A 14,961-nucleotide genomic window follows, 5' to 3' on the forward strand; every position below is an offset into this window, starting at 1 on the left:
ACTATGAGAGTGCTGCAGCTGTGATACCAGTGAAGCTGGGTCATTCTGCTGGAGCAACCAAGCAGCCTGCTCCTCAACAGGTTCTTGCTGAGTGTTTTCAGGCCTGCCAGAGGCAGGGCCAAGTACTCTGCTATTAATGGTTCAGTCTTAATGGTGCTTTTACTGCGTATCCAAACAATTTGGGACCTTGAACGCTGAATCACAACTCATCGAGGCCTGGGCAATGGCAGAGGTGGCACTTCTCACTGCTCTCTGAAGCAATGTACAGCTGGGGAGTAACTTCAGCTGTGGACTCTGGTCCTCGCTACATGTGTGCACAGTTGGAAAGAGATTGAAAGAGCAAAGCCTGCTATGTAGCAAGGAAAATTGCAGCAGCAGGGGGTTCCAGACTCAGGAGGAATAAGAAAATGGAACTGCTAATGAACATGCTGTATGAACTGTCAATGCTTTAAGAAGGTGGGCGAGGAAAAGCAAGAGATCACCTTGCAGCTCTAGGGAGAAACCTTCCATATTGTGCCTGGCAGGCTGTAAACACAGCTTTGGAATAGTTTGTTCTTTATAGATCATGTGTGTGTCACATAGGAGTGTGAGACGAAATTTTTAGATGCTGTAAGTGACTGATTCAAAGAGGTTAGTCAGGGAACTCATGAGAGGATGTAACTTCTGACTCATGCTCTGAGCAGTGCAGAAAATGATTTTTTTAAACATTATATAAATATTTGTGTTTAATGTCCTTTGAGGGGCTCTTTAAAAAGGCCCCCAAACCCAAATTCTTTCGTGTTCCTCCAAAAAAAACCAACCGCACCCAACAAATGCTGTATAAATTGAGGAAGCTTCTTTAAGACAAGTTACTAAAAAGATGGAATCATAAAGGTAAAATGTTTTCAGGTGGTATGGAGGCTCTTCAAGCAGGCTTCATCTTGGAGGAGCAGAGTAAATAGGTATGAACTAATTGGAGGGACTCAAAATGAACAGTGAATACAGTTGACACAATTAGACACGAGGGAGAGAGAGGATAGGGGATACACCCTGCAAAGCTTGAAGTTTTATTAGATGAGAAAAATGCAAAGAAGAAACTTGAAGTGTAAAAGCACCGTAGAGTTGACCAGAAGGACTTGATGGGTGTTTGGCTCAAAGTCAAATGTTAGAGAATGTTTTTCCTTCCCAAAACATCAGGTACAGGAGGAGAGCCAGAGAGTCTTTAAGACCAGGAGATGATTCAGGAGAATTTCCTATAAAGGGCTATGAGAAGGTAGGGCCACGACAGAGAAATAAATTGCTTTGCAGATGTGTCTGTTGTGGAGGAATGTTTAGAGGCTTCCAAACGCCAGTCTGCTTCAGTCTGCATTTAAAGGATGATTTGGCTCTTCTGTTGATGAGTTAATACCACAATCATGGTATTTGTCAATAAAACACAGGAAGAAGTCATTAGAGGTTATCTGGTCTTCATTCAAGAGTTCTAAAGAACGAAGTAGCTAAGCCATTAACTGCAGAACTTAAAAAGACTTGGATTTCAGAGGAAAAAGAAATCTCTCTCTCTATATATTTTTAATGGAGATCCCAATGAATGAGATAACACAGCACTTTCTCTTCTCTTTCTCAAGAGCTTTCAAGTCTCTTTTATCCTCAAGCTCTCTACATCAGAGCAGAACCTTCCTTGTGGCTTTTCTTCAAGTCAGCTCTAGGTTCAGGGCACCATCAGCCCAAGTCCTTGTGGCAGTATGCCTGGCAGGAGTCATCATGGCATTCTTTGTTTGAGAGTTCAGGATTGTTCTGTAGAAACTACAAGAACAAGTTTTTTTCCTGGGTAACTCATTCTCTTTGATGACCAGGGAGGAAGCTGTGGTCAGTTAGTTGATGGGATCAGATCAGCTCATGATGTACGTGTGTGCATCAAAGTCCTGTCTTCTCCCAGCTTGCTTGATATTGTGCATTATGTTCTGTAGCCAAGAGTTGGCTGCCTGTCAGCAAAATTGTCTTGAAGTTAAAGTGTCAGTGAATAATTTAGGCTGGATAGGGTCTTGGTAGGTCGTCTAGTTCATCCCCACTGAAAGCAGACTGAACTTTGGTTAGATCTGTTTCTCCAGAACAGTATGCAGTCAAGTTTTTGAACCTCTCTAGGGTGGAGATTCAGTATTTTTCTGGGCCCTTTGCCTCTGTAGACAGCAGTAATCTCCCATTGGAGTCATAGAACATCCAGAATAGGAAGGAGCCCACAGGGATCGGTTAGTCCAACCTCTGGCCCTACACAGGTCGACCCAAACTCAGTCTGAGAGCAGCATCCAAATGCTCTGAGCTCCGGCAGGACTCACAGTAATACAGCTCAGGACGTGGTTGGTTGGAATACTTCTTTATTGTGCAGTTTAATCATGTCCTATTAGCACCCCCACCCTACTCTCCCCCATACTTCTCTTTCTTGGCTTTGCTGAGTCTCGAGGCCATAGGTTTGGAGCCTGTAATCTGCTGTCTTTACCTGATGGCTGTGTTTCTGCAAGTGTTTTTCTTAATCCTGGTCTTTTATCAGTGAGGTTAGTAGTCTATGTGGTGATTTGCTCTTTATACCAAGATAATTTCTTTAAGATCTTCTGGTGAAGGACCTTAACCAACGCATCTCTGGGTTCCAGCAGTGGTGCTTTGCCTGTGGTGCCATTTAGTTTTTTTCCATGTTCAGTGGTAGTTGTTGGTGCTGGAAAGTCCTACTGACACCTTGAGTAGAAGGGTTCTCAAAACAGGGAAATGGACACCAACAATTGATCTCAATTAATAAAAAATGTAATCATTTGCTGATGCTTTTCATCAGGACAACGACTAGCTGCTGTTGTCTGAGATGATAATCGCCACTGTGCTGTCCTTCATCTCATTGTTCAGTTGCATTTTTAAAGGAACTGTGTGGACTTCATAGACCAAAAAGCAAGCAGTGTCTTCCCATTTGGACTCTGTGACACAAAGGTGCTAGCAGTTACGGTATCCCTCCTCAGATTAACAGTTTTCTCTGTTTACACTGAGTTGCTGAGGAGCAGCTAGTCTGGAGAGGAGGTTCTTTCATCTTTGCAGTTCTGTGGAAATTTAGGCTTTGAAATGAACTCCCAGAGGTCTTGGCTTGTCACTGTCTGGTTCATGTAGATCTTGAAGCAATACTGGTCTTTACCATTGAGCTTTCTACTTCAAGACATATTACAGGCTATTGAGAGTTTAGTTTTGTAACTAAACTTTCACCTGTCCTAAGAGCAGTGCAAACCCTACTATACTCAGAGTGTTTGTTTGATCCCCCATGCTGTGTCCAAGCTCCACTGTGAGCATCCAATGTTCTGTTGAACAAGCAGAGTGCTCTGAGCTCTTCTTTTTGTAGACAGGCTGTGGGCTTTTAGCACTTCTGCAGAGAATATCAGATTTGCTATGTGATTATGGATAACCAAGGTATTTTGGAAACCCTCACAAATCTCTTTTTATCCTTCCTAATGAGAAATGGGAGATTCAGCCAAATGTCCTGGATTCTGTCCTCTGTAACTGGAGAGTTTCCAAGATAAATTTGTTTGACCTAAATGTTGTCAGGAAGTTCAAACCTTTTGCTCCTGAACTGGCTGCTGCCAAAGCCCATGGGGAATTTTTCTAGATTCAGCGGCCCTCTCATTATTTCCTTTATCAAAAGCTAACACTTTCCTGGTGCTTGTGTAATTACATAGTTTTCTGCATGCTTAGAGCTAGAGGACTTGGGTTGGTGTTTCTCGGATGCAGTTGGGTATTGCCGTGGCCCTGTTTGTCAAAGTTCAGTCCAGATATGCACTGCCAGCAATGGATTCTCCGTATCGAAAGATGACCATGTATCAGTCTGCTCTGAAGGCAACCCGGGTTGCACAGGGGATCAGCTAAAAGAAAAGGTGAACCATAGGGTAATTAGCAACTCGGTGATCAGGGTTTGTAACCAAGGGTACCATGAGATGCAAGGCACCACGTTCACAAAGCGTCTGAATGATGTATGGGGTGGTGGTTGTGGTCCCTGTGATAGAGAATGGTGGTGAAGAGCAACAAAACCTGAACTAAATCTTCCTCAAGTGGAATTTGTTCCGTCTGTGGTGGTGACTGGTGAGTGATCTCCTTGTTGTTATTTTGATCCATGAGCTTTTAATCTTATCTTTTCCCTGTGTCTTATTGAGGAGGGAGTGGCTGGGTGGGTGTTTTGGGGCCATTCAGGGCAATAGTGGAGACAGTGAAGGCAAGAATGGAAAGTGGTTGCTGCATGGGACTTAACCCACAGGCCTTGAAGAAATCATAGAACCATTAAGGTTGGAAAGACGAATAAAATCACGTAGTCCAACCATCAACCTGTGCCTGTGACCGCTGAGGGGGCACAAATCAGGAATAGTATTTTTAGACACGGTTAATATTTTATGGAGCAAGTAAACCACAGGAAGAAGGAAAGCTGGTGCTATGAAAGAAGAGTAGGACACTGGCTGTAACCTATTTAGATTTATAACTTTATGTGAACAAGAGCCACACAGTCAGCTGTTAATTTCAGACTCAGTAACCTAAAAACGTGGAAGCTCGTTAAAAATAAGCTGAGCAGGGCAGCTGTTTTCTGTGGCTTCAGGGCGTATTAAGAAAATTACAGACCGTGCAAATTAACAGAAATAGAAGAAACAAAATGGGTACATGCATAAATATTACCTACTGGGGAAGGAGCCTTGGAGAATGGCTGTGCCTCACAATCCTGTTGAATGCATATGTAGGTTAAGATTAATCTGATTGCATTTGCAAATGCTGTTTGACCAGGTTCAGCCCCGAGAATCTGTAAGGAAGGTAATGGAAATAGGGGGTAATGCTGCGTGTCTGGATGGTTAGATTAGTTAACAGGTAGGAAATGGGGGAGAGGAGTGAATGGCCTCTGCTCCCTCTCATCCCCATGGCTGAGGATGCTCTGCAGGGATGTGCACTACTAAGCCTGTGGTGTTTACTACCTTAATGAATAACCTGGAAGTGAAATTAATAATGAGATAATGATTTGTGCTGATGGGATGAAACTAGCAATAGTTGTAAAAACAAAGGCTCATTCAGAAGAGCTGTGGACTGATCTGACAGTACCGGGTAACTGGGCAATAAAATGAAAGACGTGGTTTGGGTTGGGTGGGTAGAAAATGGCTTTCCTGGGGGTGAATAACAATCAACAGTCGACAGTCTTACCTTAGATTATTTGCTTATGTTGTTTCTCCCCCAGGCTGTGGGGAATCTTGTGTCTTGGCCCTTCTGAGCTTGACTGATGCTGTACTTTTTATTCTCTTTTTGGAAGGTATATGGGAATAGGACTTTCTGCTCAAGGCGTCAACATGAACAGGCTTCCTGGTAAGTCACTATAAAAATGGTTTTTTAGCTTACAGTCTGTGTTAAGTGTTCATTTAAAATAATTCATATGTATGAATTGATGAATGTGTGTTTCTATTAATAAAATGTCATGATTGAGTGTCTTATATCTGGGAGTTTCTTGTCATAGTCGCTCCTATCTTCTTTCCATCCTCCAACCAAAAAGCTAGAAATACATGACAGAGTGCTATGACCAGATAATAGTGTTGCTTCCTTTTTTTTCCTTAATATTTTTAGTTTAGCCTCTAGGTTAGTTAAATTTAAAAAAAAAAAAAAAAAAATTACAGTCTTTCTTTATCATTTTCAAGTAATAAATTGCATACTGTTTATTTCTACATTTGGATCAATGTAGTAACTTCCATGGTAGGAATTCTTTCAGTTGGGTTTGAAACGGAGAGCTTTCTATGTTTGTTAGAAAGTGAATGTTCTCCAGGTGCCAGAATGAATGGCAGATGGTTCCCAGTGTTATGTTATAGCATTGGAGCAAAAGGCCTGACTGTTCTGTTAGCAAAATAGGTGATTTTGCAGCTCTGTTACAAATCTCTGAAATCTCTGTTTCTATAAGCTGAGTTTCTAAAATTCTACCGAGACTGCAGATGAGGAAAAGGACACAAAGCTGATGGGATCCTTGGGTGATTTCAGAGAGTAGCCAGTTTTCTGGTGCATGCTGTTTTAATTGTAAATCTGTTGCTGTATTGGGTAATGAAATGACTGCATTGTCTACCTTGAGAGTCTGCTTTTGGCCACTGCCAGAGACGAGCCTAAAGAGCTGCTGGTCTGCGATGGCCACAACCATCCTTTGTTTCTTCTCTGGTAATTTCTGACCTGCACACAGAGGTTGTTTAGCCTCTAGCCTTGGAGATATTCAGGCCTCAGATGGACATGGTCTCATCCAACCTGATTGAGTTAGACCTGCTTTGAGCAGGAATTGAACCAGGTGACTTCTGAGGGTCCCTTCCCTTAAGTTATCCCATGCTTTTATGATAACTCAGTTTTTGGGAGGACGGTTTCAGTGACACCCATGCTTTGAAGAATGTCTGTCTTACTGCAAACTGTATTTGCTAATAGTTTGTATCAGATCCTGAGCATATGCCATTGGAGGGAGAATAGAGTCACAGCTCTAAGGAGGGCGGCCCAATTCTGTCTCCTCCACACCCCCAGCTGCACAGTCCCAGTTCCCCTTGGACAAGCCCTCTGGCACTTAGCACGTCCTTTGCCCAATCAGTGCTGCTGCCAGGCATGGCAGGACCCTGTTTGCTTTTCTGCTAGGTTGGGCTTCTTGCAGGCTGGCTCCTTCAGAATTCATAGAATTACAGAATCGTTATGGCTGGAAAAGACCCCTCAAATCCTAAAACCCAACCCATCCCACCATGTCTACCACCTGCATCCCTCAGAGCCACGTCCCCAGAGCTCTGGGAACCTCCAGGGATGGGGACTTTTCCTGGGCAGCTGCTTCACAGCTCTGGTCAGTAACTGATTTGCCTTGCTGTGCACTATTGCTCTTGTAGATTGCAGTGTTGCTCACTGCATTTTCTTAAGAAATCTTTTGATTATTTTTTACCATACTTGTGTAATTGAAAGATGCTGCTTGGCTTATTCACTGCTTGTTTGATTCAGACTCCCTGTTAGAAGAACATGCTTTCAAATTCGAGAGTGTTTAATAGACTTGAGTTAGTGTGCAGTCAAAACAGCATAATTTGGAGTGCAGAGGCTTGCTACGTACTAGATTTGGTTTCTGGGATTGTAATGCCTTAAGCCAGATCAGCAACAACCGAAGCAGTTTGTCCAGCTGTCCTGTGCCTTTGTTCAGCAAAATAAATGCCCTCTTTCTGTAGACGTAATTAAAATAAAAATTAAATCTTCCCCCATGCCTCCTTTCTCTGCAAAAGCCATCACTGCACGTCCATAAGCCACCAACCTGATGGGTGGGCTGTGCATTTGGGTTTCATTTGCAGATCATTTCCTTTGTGTTCCTCCCTCGCCAATAGATGTTCGTAGGCAGGACTTTTGTTTCTTCTCAGATTGTCTTGTGTGTTATCAGAGAAGATGAAGCAGGGGAACGAAGCATTGGAGGAGTCTGTCGTCTTTCTGTTCCTTCCTATGAGATGAAAGAAGTGTTGGCTTCTTCCCCAGGGCTGTTGGCAAAGGTTTTTCATGCGGGTGTGCTCTCTTCAGAGGGGAGAGGCTGGGCAGAAGTTGTGCTGTAGGAACTGGTGAGAAGCTGGAAGTGGGTTTTTTGAGCTTGAGAAGGGATCCAGCAGCAGCCTTTCACTCTCTGAAAGGACCCTGAAGATAACCCTAGGCTGTTTTTGGGAAAGAAGGCAGGCAATGGGCACCAGCTGCAGGAAAGGAAACTCTCGTGGAAATAAAGAAGGTACTGTTCCTTGTCAGAGTTGGGTGTAGATTGCCATAGAGGCTCCATCTTGGAGATTTTCAGACCTCATCAGGACAGTGCTCTAAGAAACACGGTCTAACTTGACAATTGTGCCTGCTATGAGCAGGAAGTTTGGCTAGAGACCTCCAGAGGTTCCTTCTTGGCATTTTTTTCCTTGGGGTTGTCATCCCATCTGAGCTTTTCAGATGTGTCTACAGAACTTGTGGGGTTTTTTTAACCAGCTTTTGCTTCGGGTGTCCTTGCTTTCCGTGACAAATGAAGGATGTGTGCAAAAGGGCACAGTCCCAGTGGTAAGTGGAGCAATTATAGAAGATGGGACCTCACCACGTCTTTTGATATGAAGCTAATTCAGTTAGACATCAGTCCTGCCTGACAGGTGCATGTCTAAACCAGTCTTTCAGTACCTTCCTGGCAACCTCCTCCAATGCCATCCTTGTGCTGGGAAGCCTTTCCTGATGACTGCATTAAATATCCTGTGTCGTTAAAAATCCATTGCTCTTAGCTCATGTGGAGAACAGTTAATTTCTTACATCTTTGTAGGTGTATGCCTGAAGACCTCTGCCACTGCTTTGTGGGTTTTTCTCTAGATGAAGCAGCTGTGGCTCTTTGCCTTGTCCCTATTTGTCATGTTCTCTTGATTTGTGGCAGCTGTTTTTATCTTTTATTAACTCTATCCACTGGATACACCAAGCACCACAGTCCTTGTCCTCACAGTAAAGGAAAATATTGAAATTCAGAGCAAGTCTAGGAAGCATCTCTTAACCTATGCTGCAAACAAGACAATGGAAAATGCTTGCTGAGCTTTCACAATGTCTAAGGCTTAAGCAGAAAATGAGGAGGGGGGCAGGAGAGGCCTGGTGGTTAAATGGGGTGAGAAGGACCCTGACTCTTGGCTTCTAGAGCAACCAGCCAAAGCCTGAAAGTGTGGGGTTAAGTATATGAATGTTTTGTTGCAAACAAATAGTGATTCAGTGTGCTTTCAAAATCTCTTGGCTAAACCAGCATTTTGGATACCCAGCTTGATTTTTCTAAGTAATTTCTGTTAAGTTTATTTAAGGATTTATGCAGCTGATCAAGCAATGTCTTAAAATACCTTATGGTATAAGTTCTGCTGCAAAGCTTTTCTAGAACTATCCTTAAAAATAGTTGACCAAAGTGGTACGTAGGATTTTCATATGATGTCTTAATAAAGTCTTATATAAAAATAAATTTATTGTCTCTGTGTAACTTCTGGAGCACATCCTGGATTGCAGCACTCTTCCCAACTCCGTTGGCTCCAGTCCATAGATTTGCCTCTTCCTCCCCATTTCCACTACAGGAAGAGCTGTTGTTCTCTAACATAAGTTACTCATACCTGGTATCTGTTCCTCCCCTCAGTTATTACCCATTAGGAAGGTTTAATCCTGTAAAGAATCCTGGAGAAGTTCAGTTTACCTCACGTTGTGGTTCTTCATGGAGAGCTTACACCAAACTGCTCAGATGATTGCAGAATGGCTGAAGGAAGCCTCCTGATTGCCTAGAAGGGTTCTGAGTACTTGCTTTTACATAATCACTGCTTACAGTTCCCTTTTTCTTACCTCTTTATTTTTTTCTACTTTGTCGAGTCCTCTTCTTCGCTAAGCACCATAGAAACCTTTGAGTATTTTGATAGAGCTTTAAGATAAAACTCCAGTGGTTACTGGAGAAATTTAACCAAGGCTGTAACAAAATCAGTGCTTTGTTCAGTGTCATGCATATTATGGCAGTGAGAATCTCTCAGATTACTGTGTTGGGCTGATAATTGCCGTGCTGTCTTTACAGTGTCCTGCTGGAGTTGCTCAGTGCAGGCTGTATGGCCCAGCTGGGCTTGCTGCTCTGTATTTAAACCTTTTCTCTTGCTGGTTGTGAACAGATTGGACTTCAGGAACTTTATTTGCTCGGTATAATTATCTGAGACCCAGGCTGAGCACCCCCAGGACGTGTTCCTTAGGCTGGCTGTGTCAGTCCCTCTCCAGCACCCTCTCATTTATGCTAGCGGACCAGTTTGTGGGGCTGCAGGAGAACTGGACCGTGTAATTGGGTTAATAATACAGCGTGGGGGGCACTGCTTCATTTTAAGGTTATTATTAGCTTGGATCTGTTCTGTGACCCAGTTGAAGACGCAGGTAGTGCATGTTGAAACAACTCCTCTGTGAAGCTTTATTCTGGAGAAGTGCGTGGGTAACAGCAGTCTGAGATTATTTTTGATAGCAACAAATACTACTCTCACCTAAGATGATGTGTGCTGAAAGCTTTAATTTGAGGTGCACAGCTGCCCAGCTCATAGCAGATGGGTTTTCAGAAGGCACATCCCAGTGACTGCAGGCTGCCTGCCTGCAGCTCTTCACTTTCTATCTGCCTCTGCCTTTCCTCAAGTTCTTTGGTGGCTGTAGGAGCTGAGAAGGCAAAGCAGCTTGAGAACTGCTCCAAAAACATCACTTTTTGCTGCTGCTAACTTAACTAGGTTTTGACCTGAAAAAATAATTTACCTTCAACATCTTAAGGGGTTGGTAGCAAGTTTTAGTGCTGCGTAATGGAAGAAATGAAAGCAAAGTGGGTCAGTGTGTCAGTTCCACTCTGGAGCTAGCAATGCTTTTGTACATGGGGACTTTTTGGAAGGATCTCATCCAGACCAGTGAAAACTATTGTATGGCTTAAGACAGTGCTGGATATTAAGCAAACGCTGTCAAGAAAAAGGTGTGCATTGCACGGAGGTTTGGTCTTTGTAAGTTACAGCCTTCTTCAGTTTGCCTGAGTGAGACCTGTGCTGGAACTGGGGTGTATTTGGGAAGTGAATTTCCTGGTTGTCACCACGTGCTGTGCTTTGATTTACAGCTGTGCTACCGTTCTTTCTTCTAACCTGAACTGAAAGATGTCTCTAGAATCACAGTTAATGCACACCACCCAGGGCTAAGTAATGGAAGGTAGGCATAAAGTCATAGAATGGCTTGGCTTGCAAGGGACCCTCACAGATCATCTAGATCCAATATAGACAGCATTGCCAAACACTAAATCAGACACCAGATCAGGCTTCTCAGAGCCTCATCCAACCTGGCCCTGAGCATCTCCAGGGATGGGGCAATGTCTCCAATATTGCCATCCCCATTATAAAAAAGGGGAGATATGGTGTCTGGAGACTGGCTGAAGCCTGTTGGCTTTCTCCAAATTACTCCTCCTGTGCTGCACCATGTGCTACTTAGAAAATAGCTTTGAGGGCTTTTTTCTTTAAGTCCACTAAAGAAATGGATGAGAAAGTTGTACTTCTTACAATAAAACAAAAGGAACTTGAGCTTTTGAGTATTTTTGGTGTAAGGATATTTCTCATTTGGAATCAATTTTGTGCGTTCAGCCTGTGTACAATTTCATCATAGGAAAGTCATCTGAGAAATGCTCATTTTCTGTTTCTTTCTATTTATGGTGCTGCTTTTGTAGTCTCCTCTCACAATTCCATGTGTATGTGATGCCTGACCAAATTTTAAATGAACCACAGCTGCATCTGCAGTCGAGGATTACGATATGACCTAGCACTGCTTAACTCATAGAATCATGGAAAGGCCTGGGTTGAAAAGGACCACAATGATCATCTCGTTTCAACCCCCTGCTATGTGCAGGTCATCAACCACCAGACCAGCTGCCCACATCCAGCCTCACCCAGCCTTTCTGTGCAGTAGGTGTGCCCCATGACCAGGTTATCTTGCACACAGCTTGTCTAGGTGGGACGTGTCTTAAACACGAGGCTTCTGCAGAGAGCTGATAGTGGGCACCAGTGTCTGCAGGGTGATGCTGTGTCTTCCCTATCAGCTGTGTTCAGAGCAGAAGAGTAACAAAAACAGCTCCTGAGCTGCAGAGTGAGGGTAAATAACCTTCTGAATTTAGGTTAGATTTAATCTCGTGGTTCATTTTATAGCTATTTACATGAAAATTAGTTTTGTAGGAAGTTACTCCCTTTTCCCCCTTCAGACTTGCCTTTGTTCATGTTTACTTGCATTGGTCGCCCTCTGTTCAGCCAGGAAAATCGCTGCCAGCCATTGGGTCAGCATTATACAGTGGTGCTGTTCCACTTTTTTCCTTTCCTGCCCTTCCGTTTTTGATCTGATCTTTGTATTTAGGTTGATTTTGGGGCACAGAGGTCTTCGGTTTGGGGGTGGGGAGGCAGACCAAAAGCTGAGCTCATAGAATGATAGCATGGCTATGGGTTGGAAGAGACCTCCAAGACCACCTCATTCCAACACCCAGATACTCTTAGCAGCAGAGAGTTGGCTAGCAGTGCAGACACCACATACATTATAATTGCAACCTATAATGTTAATGACTGCTCTTTCATTTGCTATAGTTATTTTAAAGCCATTATCAGCCCTTTGTAACCAGTACTGATGGTTTTACTGATAAAAAGGTCTTTGTAGTGGCTGTACTTATTATATGAGCCTCTCAGATAAAAGATAATATCAGCACAAAGCTAGATTTCCCTGCAACCTCAGATGGATGAATAAATACAATCTTCCTCTGAAAACCAGGTACTTAAGGAACCTCAGTTTCTGATCTAGAAGGGCTTATTTCAGCCCTTGCCATCATGAAATGCTGCTCTTCTGGAAGAAGTCCCTCTCGATAAAGTTATGTGTTTGTATAAATATTTCTTTTGTTACTTTCTTATCTCACTAAATACCTTTTTAGGGAATTATTTAATAGTAACAGAGTGCTACCTGTCTGCATTCCCCACTGAGCTCTAATATTGTTTCTGACTGAATCATTTACCTGCTCTGCCTCAGTGTCTCTGTAAGATGGCTTTTCGTTGTGGACTCACAGAAGGGTTTGAATTGGAAGATGATCCTTGAAGGCCATCTGGTCCAACCCCCTGCATTGAACAGGGACATCCTCAGCTCCACCCATCCAGCCTGGTTTAGCCTATCACTGTGCATTAACCATGCCCATTACTTTTTCTGAAGGTGTCTTAGTATTTTATGAAGGTGCTCCTTCATAGGTCAGCATATAAATACAAGTATGAATAATGTAGTGTGATGAGAATTGAAGTCTACGTATGTGATAAAAGCTGTTATATCCAGCTTATTCTTTGCCCCTGCCACCTCATAAATCAATGGCAAAACTCCTGACATTTTTTTCATCTTTCCTGTGTTGTTTTGGACAACCTGACCCACGTGACCTCTGCCTCCCAGTGCAGTGTCAGGGAACACAGTGGGTGCAGTACACAGTGATTGTACCAGAGAGCTTTTTGAGCCCTGCCTTTGTAGATAGACCAACCTGTTTAGTAATCATGCTTTAATTATACTGTAAGTGGCTTGTGGTATGTCTTAGCCCTCTCTGGCCTAGGGAAGACTAGATCATGTTTTGATGCTGGCGGAAGGCATTCAATCTATTGCAGTTCTCTGATCCATCAAACTTGTTAGTCAGGAAGGCTTGCCATCTTTATTCACTTAAGGAAGTAGGATTTTATCTTGGTTATTGTGTTCTGTTGTAAGCTGCATGCTCAGTCATAGTGCAGTGGATTCATTAACAAGTCTTTGGGGCAGGTGGAACAGAACATTCTTGTTGACTAGGTATGGCCCGTGTTGCAGCCATCCGGAGGCTTATGGTTTTGTTTTTTTCTCTCTATGAGTCAGTGGGTAGTGTCAATTTATATAATTAAGCATCAGCTGTGGTTTGATGTTGTTTTGAAGCTTAGTTAATATCTAGTGGCTGCCAAGTGGTAGGAGTCGAGGATCTGGTCTACAAATTGTCATGCAAGGTCAATTACGTTAAAAAGGAAAATTTAGTGTTACTTTGTGCTTGTGCACATTGTGATGGATGGAACAGTTTGTTAGCATTCACATTTTGTTGTAAGTCCCAGACTCCCATGCAGAGCTTTTGCCTGTCTGTCTTAGAGTCTGTTTGATCTTTGGGTCGCTTTGTCCTTTTCTTGCTGCTCCCTGTTGATGTGGGGTAGGCGTTCTGTTTTCTCTTTTTTTCTTTTTTTTCCTTTGGATTCTGGCTTTCTGCCATTAAGATTTGGTCCAATCTTTGCCTCTCAATTTCAAGTGAAAATACTTGATTCAAAACCACAAAATGGTCCCTGAGCCAAGCCTCCATCCAGCCCTGCCAAAAGCCATGCAGTCTCTGATAAGCATCATCCAGTGTTGCTCTGTAAGAACCATACACTGGGGACCTGACCACGTACAGTCACTGCCTTGAGAAGTTTGTCCTCAATGAGGCAAAGTGTTTTTAGTGTCTGCATAAGCACTGATCCTGTGGTGCTGCATTTGAAGTCATTTGGCTGCCTTGCCTTGAAGCTGTTATGGGAAAGGAGGTGCATGGATAAAAAGCTGGGGTGCTTCATCATTTCTTTTTGCCCCAAGGTAAGTGGGTTTGGGGGTTATGTTTTTCCCCCTGATTTTTTTCTGGGCAGATGGAAGTTCTGCCAGGAGGATGTTTGGATGCTGACCATCTGCTCCCTGCTCCTGTCCTGGTGTTGTGACTGCACCTTCCCAAACATGAGGCCAGGACCACGCATGCTATGTCCCCACCACCCTAAATCTATAGCACAAGTTGCTGTGGCTACTGAGCAAATATTTCAGCTGTCAGGATTTTGAAGCATAAGGATGTGTTGCAACAGTACCAGTTGCTTTGATTCTTAAGCACGGTTGAATGAAGAAAAACAAAGCTATACTATTGGTCTCACCCAAGCATCTGTGTTTATGCAACTTTATAAGGCATGGCGTGAAGGTTGTAAAATTGAACTACAGCTGAGATGCCGCAGCACCACAGATGTTTCTTGAGGCAAGAGGCTCTTCTTGAAACATTTGACTTCCAACACTGCAAGAGCACAAGCTTCCCTTTGCTAGTGGCAAAATTATGCTTTTGCTGACGTGGGCTAACAGACACCAAAGCACATCCACTGGCACAGTGAACTACACTGCAAGACGGTACAGCAGTCAGGCTCTGTAGCTGGATCCACTCCCCAAGCAAGGTTTGTGCATCTCCTGCTGCTGTACTTTGTATTCACTAAGTCTTGTTGATGTTATTTTTTGGTTTATTTCAGTGTGTTGGCATAAATTCTTGTCTGCCCCAGCTACAAAGAAAGAAAATAGGTGCAGGTAACATTTGGAAGATGCTGCAGGGGTTCTGTGCAGAACAGTCGCCCAAGTCTGTCCTGAGGAACCAGCTTCCAAGTTTACAGAGGGCACTTGGGACACAACCCCTCT

At 43.4% G+C, this 14,961-nt stretch overlaps 1 protein-coding gene across 3 annotated transcripts in view; it reads left to right on the top strand.

Moving 5' to 3' along the window:
* The window catches only part of RANBP10 (RAN binding protein 10), a 53,559-nt gene that overhangs the window by 12,898 nt on the left and 25,700 nt on the right, over positions 1-14,961 (top strand). For all 3 annotated transcript variants that reach the window (XM_085235106.1, XM_085235105.1, XM_085235107.1), the window contains exon 3: positions 5,285-5,337. In XM_085235106.1, coding sequence (XP_085091232.1) covers positions 5,285-5,337 — 53 coding nt within the window. The remainder of the gene's footprint in view (positions 1-5,284; positions 5,338-14,961) is intronic.

The sequence above is a fragment of the Meleagris gallopavo genome, chromosome 13 (genome assembly GCF_905368555.1).
Source record: "Meleagris gallopavo chromosome 13, MGAL_WU_HG_1.1, whole genome shotgun sequence".
Classification (NCBI taxonomy): Eukaryota; Metazoa; Chordata; class Aves; order Galliformes; family Phasianidae; genus Meleagris; species Meleagris gallopavo.